This window comes from Vicia villosa, linkage group LG3 (genome assembly GCF_029867415.1).
Source record: "Vicia villosa cultivar HV-30 ecotype Madison, WI linkage group LG3, Vvil1.0, whole genome shotgun sequence".
Classification (NCBI taxonomy): Eukaryota; Viridiplantae; Streptophyta; class Magnoliopsida; order Fabales; family Fabaceae; genus Vicia; species Vicia villosa.
This window is the reverse complement of record NC_081182.1, coordinates 14,425,622-14,434,570: the sequence shown is the minus strand read 5'-3', so window position 1 is coordinate 14,434,570 and position 8,949 is coordinate 14,425,622. Positions and strand designations below refer to the sequence as shown.

Genomic DNA, 8,949 nt, shown 5'->3' with positions numbered 1-8,949 from the left:
TTTTAATCAATAAAACAGATTTCATTAAAAAACAAAACTTCTTGCATAAGCAACTTTTGCTAGCAAAAATAAATTTTAATTCTATCAAGTATGAATCAGAACCATTTAATCTCAATCGAACGAACGTCAGTCTCTCTATTACACAATTCGATAAAATTATCTCGATCATATTACAAGAAAAAAAATATTTTTCATATATATTGAATAAATAATTTCAGATACATAATTTATTCTTAAATATGAGCTTCATTAAAAAAAAAAATTAAACCAGCATATACAAAATATAATTGAGAACTACAAAGATATAAAATCATACAATAACATCATCTTTATTATCTAGTTTTGCATCAAGATGATCTTTGATATTACACCATTCTAGAACTATTACTATTATTATTATTATAGTTGACAAGTTTGTCATACACATACATAAACAAAACAACTACAATTTTTTATGGTGTAGGAACCAAAACCAGATTATCAGGCGGAAAAAAATGGCACACCGGAGACTTCCCCGGCCGAGTATTAAGAACCCGAAAGGCGACATGATCGGCGTCCCATTTCGACGTATCCATATGACAAATCGCCGCAGCTTCAACAACTCCACCATTCTCTCCTTCAACAACAATCTCATATAAATTGGCATCACCCTTTTGTGTATGACAATAGAATACCGCATAAGGGTATGGCATGGGGTGACATCCAAAAGCATTAGGAACTGAGATTTTGTTCACTTTTGTTATGGTGTAGTTTTGTAAAGGGATGGTGGATTCTGTGACATGTTTTGTGGTCAAAAACTTGAAGTTTGAGTTTGGACCGAACATGGAGTTTGCGAAATCGAATAGAGATTCTAACGATGTTGCGCAGAATTTGGTTTCTCCTTCCATTGGTTCAAAGTTGCATTGGTCTAGGGTGTACTTCATGGCTTTGGCTTGTGGTGAGTCTTTTGGGATGGAGAAGAAATCTAGTAGGAGAGGGAGTTTTTTTGGGGTGAAAGGGAGTTTTTCGGAGTCTTCTTTAGGGAGGAATTTTGGAGTTGTTGATATGTCTTTTTTCGAAAAATAAATCGGCATTATTTTTCCGATTTTTAGATCGGTCGGAACGAAAAATACGTTCAATTCAGGCTCTAGTTGATTTTGATGATGATTCTTATGAGAATTGTGTTGATCTTCATGATCAGAATTTTCAACTTCCATGATATTGTTTATCTTTCTAGCATAATTCTCTTGAATAATCTGCAAAAATAAATAAATAATCATACAAAAAATTCATAAAATTGAAAAATTAAACAAGTGAAAATATCATATGTAGTGTGAAAACAGTTAAGAGGGTGTTACCAAAGAGAAGAGTAGGGTGAATAGGATGAAGGTGCAAGAAGAAATTGAAAGTCTCATTTTTTGTGTTTGTTTGAAGGTTGTGTGTGGCAGGGGGGAAAAGAATATAAAGGGTGGAGTGAAGTGTGTTGGAAAAGTAAACAGCTTTGCATTCAGAGAGTTATTAATGAGAGTCAAAGTTTAGATTATTTTGTGCCTCGTAAATGAACAATCAACAAAGAAAAATAAATAAAGACAATGTTTTTTGATGTGGATTTTTAATATGGTTAGCCTTTTAATAAATAATTAATTAAATTAATACTCATCCGATTCCATATACTAAGAGACAATTTTTTTTATGTGTCTTGCTAACCAATATTTTCAGGGCACTCTTTAAGCATATTAAATAAAAAAAAATATTTTTTATAAAAGTTAATATTTCAATTCTCATTACACTTTTAATGTATTGAATACACGTATTTTAATAAAAACTTAACACTTTAATCACTTAAAGAGTGCCTCAAAGATACTGGTTAGCATTTCCTTTTTTTATTAAATTAATTAAATAATTAAAATATTTTATATATTATTAAATTAGATACATTGATTATTCATTAAATATAAAAATTAAATTATCTTTTATAAATAAGACTAGATCATATCGTTTGATTTCTTAAAGGAGATATTTAGATATTTTTTTATCTGAAAATATCTTAATGCCAACTACCATTATAAAATAAAATTCAATATTTTATTTTTTAATTTAGTGTTACTGTGAGATAACTTAATTGATAAGTCATATTTGAAATTAATGAGTGCAAATTGTTGGTTTAAAGTTCAATCACTATCAACAATATATTTTTACGTAATATATTAAAATAAATAAATTATTAAAATAAATAAATTATTAATAATTATAAATTATTAACTAAATTTTTTTTAATAATTAAAATTCTATTAATTAAATTATTCAGTATTTGATTATTTATTATTATATTATTTTTTATATTAACTAAAAACTGATACGAGTTCTTTTAAAGCACTTGTTAAAATAACTATTATAAAAATTTATATTGTAAAATGTTGTATTATATCTAAATCATTTATAAAGATAGTTTTGTATGTGTTATAGAATTTTCTTATAGTTTTTATTTTTATTTGTTATACAATATCTTTAATAACTATATAAGAATATCAAATATAATGATGCAGATTCGAACATGCGACTTTTCGCTTAATCACCAACAAAGACAAATTTCAAACGCGAACATGCGACTTTTCGCTTAATCACCAACAAAGACAAATTTCAAACGCTGTATATTATTTAACAAAAAATTAATATATTAACATACACTTTCAACTTGGGGAAGAAAAAACTTTGCTTATCAATTAATATTTAGTTATGGTTTTAGATATAGTTGCTTATCTATTAAAATTTAATTCGATATATATTAAAAAATTAGAAGTTGGTTGTGATTACTTCAACATGTATTATATTAACTGAACTAGAATGACTATATAAAATGAATTTTATACTCATTGTACTAATTTCTTTAATACAACCAATTCTAATCTAGTTCAATCTTAACATTTTTTATTGGATTCTATCATATTTTCAATCACAAGTAGAAAAAAGTGGCTAGGTGAGGTTTTGACCATATAAAAGTAGTGGCATAGGATGCCACTTTCTTGATTCATATATATCATATCCATGTCGTGATTTTTGCTAGTTCTTATCATGTTTACACTTAAAAGTATCACATATCATATCATAAATAGTTAAATTCATTTGACTATTTGTGTATTGTGAGCCTCATTTCATATGATAATGAAAGTGGGAAACCGAAAACGTTGACAAAACTGTTCAATCATGAGCCTCAACTCCCACACATACCACCCAAATCTTTCTATCTATGACAATCCATTAAAATTTATGGATTCAGGACACCACACAATACCCAAATTAAACATCAATAATATAAAAAAATATGTAAAACATAAATATGCTGCATATATAATAATTTATCTGTTTCATAAATCTTATTTGTATTTTTTTTAAAATAATTGTCCTTTTATGTTATCAATATAATATTTATTATTATTTTTCAACTACTATATATTTATCTTAATCAAAAATAATTTTTAATTTTAAAATATATTAAATTATTTTATATGTGAGTGAAAATTGTAAAAAAAAAAAATGTATTCAATTACAAATTTTTTTAATATTGTTTGAATTGTCTGATACGTTTTATAAGTATTGCACGAATGACATATTAATATTTGACATCAATTGTAAAATTTATTTTAACTTTTTAATATTAATTTATTTTTTAAATATGTGTCGTAAAAGTGTTGGATTCTATTCTATGTTGAATATTAAGACAAATTGTTTACTCTTAAATTTGTCGTTGTTTCTAAATTTGACTGTCTTTTTTAGTGACTAATTTAATAAACTTTAAAATTTTTGAAAAATATGTTACATTGGTGGTCAAGTAAGAGCCAAGTGCTATAAAGTAAAAACACCAATATAGTATGATAACATGCCTTTCTAAAGTCTTTAGCATATGCATGCATCTACCTTCACAATATCATTTTTCTTTATAACTTATATGTTTAGTCACATTCTATTGTTTTATTTGAAACTTGAAACTTTTCATCAAAACCGATTTTAACTTTATTATCTCAAAATTAAGTACACACCGCGAGTTAAAAAAAATCATCTGTCTTAAAGTGGTTAATAGATTGTACTTAAAATTATCAAATAAAATTAATATCTATTAAAATAATTTTATATCTATATTATTTTTAAATAACATTTATTTGAGTAAAAAACTGTTTGTAATTTTTATCATTACAGACGTAAGCACATAAAGAATCAATTATAAGAACAAGTTGGCTCGTCAATGAAACAATTTATGACAATAGCATGTTTTAATGTCTTTTCAATGAAAGAAAGTTGACTTTTTATATTAAAAGATACAAAGTTGACTTTGGCAGATGAAGACAGGTTGCAACCTGCCACCATCCATCTTGCGCATGATCAAAGAAAAGACAGGACAATGATGTACTAAAACAGAAAAGCCATGAAGATCTAAGGAGGTATCTTTTCTATGTTGCTCATAATTTCAAATTGCTAACAACACTTTTTTTACCATATTTTTTGTTCAGATAGTTTTTATCCTAGGAAATTCATGTGAATTCTGCCATTTTAAAGATGATCTTTACAAAATTATCTTAAACTTTTAAAAGTTTAATTTAAACTTTTCAATTTAATAATAGTTCAACTGTGATAAAAATATATCTAAATTAAAAATAATAATTAAAAATGTCGCATAAAAATATAATTATATATTAATCAAAATCAAATTTAATTATAATTTTTTTGACTTTTGATCGATTTAATTTTTTTTTATGTATTAAATTTTATTATAACTATTTTTTATGTGTTGAAATTTTATTATAATATTTTTATATTTTAAATGAAAAAATTAGACTTCCTAAAATTAGGGCCGGCTTGATAAAATGTAGCGATTACTTTAAATGAGATTTCATACATGGCATAGAGATTACTTTAAATGAAATTTCACACCATATTAATTTGGGAATAATTTTTTGTTTTAATGAAATTTGGAAACAAATTTGATATTACATGTGTGAATATATTTATGTTTTTTAGTGTAATCTTGGATTTATTCAAACTAAATTTATTATGACATTTTGACCAACGAAAATTGGTCCTACCAGAAAGAATTGAATTGTAATAGTATAACATATTTAAATTTAAATTTTGGTTAAAGAGATATTTATATATAAAAATTGATTACTTCAAATTAAAGAGATACAAATGAAGAGTTAAGTCGGGTTGCATTAAACTAGTTCTCCCTTTTATTAAATCCTTGCTTTAAAAAAAAATCAAATTGCATGAAATCAGGTTAATTTTATACACTTAATTTGACTATAAGCTCATTGAAACTCAATAAAATATTAGTTCAATAAAGACAAAACAATTCAAAGGCAAGATTATGTTGGTATCAAGAAAAGTTATTAAAAAAAAATATTTTTAAAAGAAAATATCAACAAAAAATAACTAGTCATCGAGAATTTTTAACACATAGTTGTAAAAATTAATTGTTATTTTGCTTCTCGTTTATCTGAAATAGAGTTTGGTTTGAAACGGATATTTCTTTTTATTTTGTTGACTGCCCGTAATTTTAAGATTGTTTTTTTAGAATATTATCATCATTTGGCTTAAATATGTAGTCAATTAAACATTTAATATTTCATTTATTTCATATATACATAAAAAAAAAAAAAAGAGAGAGAGAAGGTTAGGAAGCAAAATAGTAACATTAACAAAAACTAATAAAAAGCTCTAAAATAAAAGACAATACAAACTAACTTAAAAAAAAAAAATAAACTTCATTGATTTTTTTGATTGATTTTATATGTCTATATGAGACTACATTATATAATACTCTTAATAGATGATAAACCTAAAAGTCCAACAACTATTAAAAGCTCAAATACAATTATAGTTCAATAACAATACTAATAACTAATATTATAAATACTATTATGCTCCAGGTATGGATGGGTTTAATGCATATTTTTTCAAAAATGCCTGGAAAATCATAGGAAAATATGTGATTGCTGTAACGACCGTTTTTCTTTAATTCCTTATTTATGTGAATTAATTGTGATCTATGTGTTAATTATATGCTTAATTGATTTTATGTTGTTTTATTTGAGAATTATTAGTATATAATATAAGATAGTAAGTGTGGTTGATAATTGGGCCTAAGTTGGTATTAGTAAGTGAGTGGTGTTAGTTAGAGCCCATTAGTAATTTAAGATAGTAAGGGTTTAACTAAAACAAGGGTTTTAGAGGAAATAGAAATTAGAAGTTCATTTTGGGGTTTTTGGTGAAAGAAGAGAAGAAAGGAGAGAAAGAGGAGAATCTCAAGGTTGAAGATAGAGTTGGCTTCAATCCAAAACCTAAGGTAAGGGTGGGATTCTTTCATGCTAAAGGGATCTATGATGATGTTTTGGGTGGGGTTTTGATTATATGTTGTTTCCCATGATTGTGTAGAAATTGAATAGAGATTGTTAGAGTTTATATTAGACTTCTATGAAATTGTGAATCTAAGCATGATTGAAGATGTTATGATGTTAGAAGACCCATAATAGGTGTTATAATTGTGTCTATAACATGTATTCTATTGATATTCGTGATGCTTGGTGTTTTCCAACTTGATTGGTGAGTTTAGGGGTTTTTGGATGGGTATCGTATGCTGTTTTCTGTCTTTGGGGTTTTCTGAAAATCGCCAGTTCGCGCCGCGAACCACTGTTGGCGCCGCGAACCTCTTGGCAGAAACTTGGGAAAAACTGGATCTGCTCAGTTCGCGCCGCGACCCCTTGTTGGCGCCGCGAACTGCTTGGCAGAAAGTTAGGGATTTTTGGATTCGCTCAGTTCGCGCCGCGAATCTTGTTGGCGCCGCGAACCCTGTTTTGCAGAATTTTTTCTAAACTTTGAAATGATGTAACTTTTGAACCGTAACTCCTTTTTAAGTGTCGTTTGAACCTATGCGAAGCTATAATTGAGACCTCTCTAATGAATGTAATTTAGGAATGCTTATAAATCTTTTAATCCTTCTTTAAATGTATTTGTTTGATGTTATGATTTGTGTGGTGAAGTAATGTGTTGTTGTATGATGATGCAACGTAGCGACGTGATTGGGAAGTGGTGAATTACTATAAAAGTAATGATGTTTAGTCGGTATTTGTGAATGTCGTGTTTGTATGGATGTTGCATTTAGTGAGTCACATCCATTGCATAAAGAGACGGTGGCCTTAATGGTAAAAAGTGACGGTGGCCTTATTGGCAATTAGCGACGGTGTGCCCAATGGCAAATCTTGAGACGTGGGAGTTTTACTCCAAATGGTACCACATGCATTTTCATAGGTCGAGTCACATGTGAATTGCATTCGAGTCTTACTTGATTATGATGTGGTGACTTGATGATGAGATGTTTGTTGCGATTGTGTGGAATTTTACTTGCGAATTGTATCTATCGTCATAGTCGAATTGATGACATTGTTGCCGTTTCTTATTTGATTATGTGATGTGAAATCGTTGTATTGAGTATTGTGGTGAGAGGTGGTGACCAATCTATGATCTTTTCTCTTGCTTGGAATGTTATCATACGTTTCTTTATAATGAATGATATCTCACCCCTTATGTTTGAATGTTACCCTCCGTTGGTAACGTGCAGGTAACGACGTGGAGTAGCCGTGTACCTTATAGCTCGAGTCGGTGTGTCAATGCTCTGATACGTAGCACTCGGGGGGAATGTTTGCGATACTTGCTTGTGTCTTGTTTTATGTTGATTATCTTTTCTTGAACTTTGATGTTGCGTCTTGTGGAGACGTTTTGGACACATTGTGCCATGTTGGCAAGGACATATGTTGATCTAGATATGTGTTATTATTTGGATTCCGCTGCAATATTATGAAGTTGTTTGGATTTAAAAGATTGATGAATTATGAGTTTCCTCTGATATAAGTGTTATGTATCCATGTACTTTTAGCATGAATTGTAGTTTTGTTTAAGTCGAATATGTGATGCCTCAAATTAGTTGCTTGTTTCGATGTTTTATACTCTGATTTCTCTTATTAATTGAGGGGTAGATTTGGGGTGTTACAATTGCTGCTGCCAGAGAATTCTTCCAGAAGAAACACATCTACAGAGCTTTCAACTGTGCTCTAGTCACTCTTATCCCTAAGACTCCTAGTGCTGAGACTGTGAAGGATATGAGGCCAATCTCCTGCTGTAGTACTTTCTACAAGATTATCTCTAAAATTCTGACTACTAGGCTGGGGGAGGGTCTGAATGAGATTATAGATGACAACCAATCTGCTTTTGTGCCTGGTAAGCTCATACAGGATAACATATTGATGGCCCAGTAACTGATCAGGGGTTATGGAAGGAAGTATATATCTCCTAGGTGTATGGTACAAATAGATATCCAAAAGGCATATGACATTGTTGAGTGGTATGCTTTGTTTAAAATCTTACATGAATTAGGTTTCCCTAGTATGTTTGTTGATTGGATCTCTACTTGTGTAACTACTGTGTCCTACAGGCATTCCATTAATGGGAGCCCATCTAGAGTGCTCAAAGCCAAGAGAGGCCTGAGACAGGGGGATCCCATATCCCCACTTTTGTTTGTTTTGCTCATGGAGTACTTGCATAAGCTGCTCTTGACCTTAGCAAAAACACCAAATTTCAAGTTCCACCTAAGATGTGATAAGATGCATATAACAAAAGTATGTAATTTGCAGATGATCTTCTTATTTTCACTAAAGGGGAGCCTGTTTCTGTTCAACTTATGATGGGAAATTAGAGAGTTTTCTGCCAGCACAAGGGTGATTGCTAGTCATCCCAAAAGTAAGATTTATTTTGGTGGAGTGAAGGAGGATACCCAGGAGCTTATTCAGCAGGAAACATGATTTGCTATTGGTACTTTGCCTTTCAAATATTTAGGTGTTCCCTTGGCTAGTAGAAAGCTCAACCTTTGATTGAGAAAATGACTGGCAAACTTAATCACAGGTGCACAAGGCTGCTTTCTTATGC

The 8,949-nt window shown here is 29.4% G+C and overlaps 1 protein-coding gene across 1 annotated transcript; it reads right to left on the bottom strand.

The window, feature by feature from the left end:
* Positions 1-275: 275 nt before the first annotated feature.
* On the bottom strand, positions 276-1,495 carry LOC131654958 (BURP domain protein USPL1-like). The gene is made up of 2 exons (XM_058924880.1): positions 1,338-1,495; positions 276-1,235 (listed from the first exon to the last, which is right to left on the bottom strand). The coding sequence occupies exons 1-2, from the start codon at positions 1,392-1,394 to the stop codon at positions 453-455; spliced, it is 840 nt and encodes a 279-aa protein (XP_058780863.1). The 5' UTR covers positions 1,395-1,495; the 3' UTR covers positions 276-452.
* Between the last annotated feature and the right edge of the window lie 7,454 nt (positions 1,496-8,949).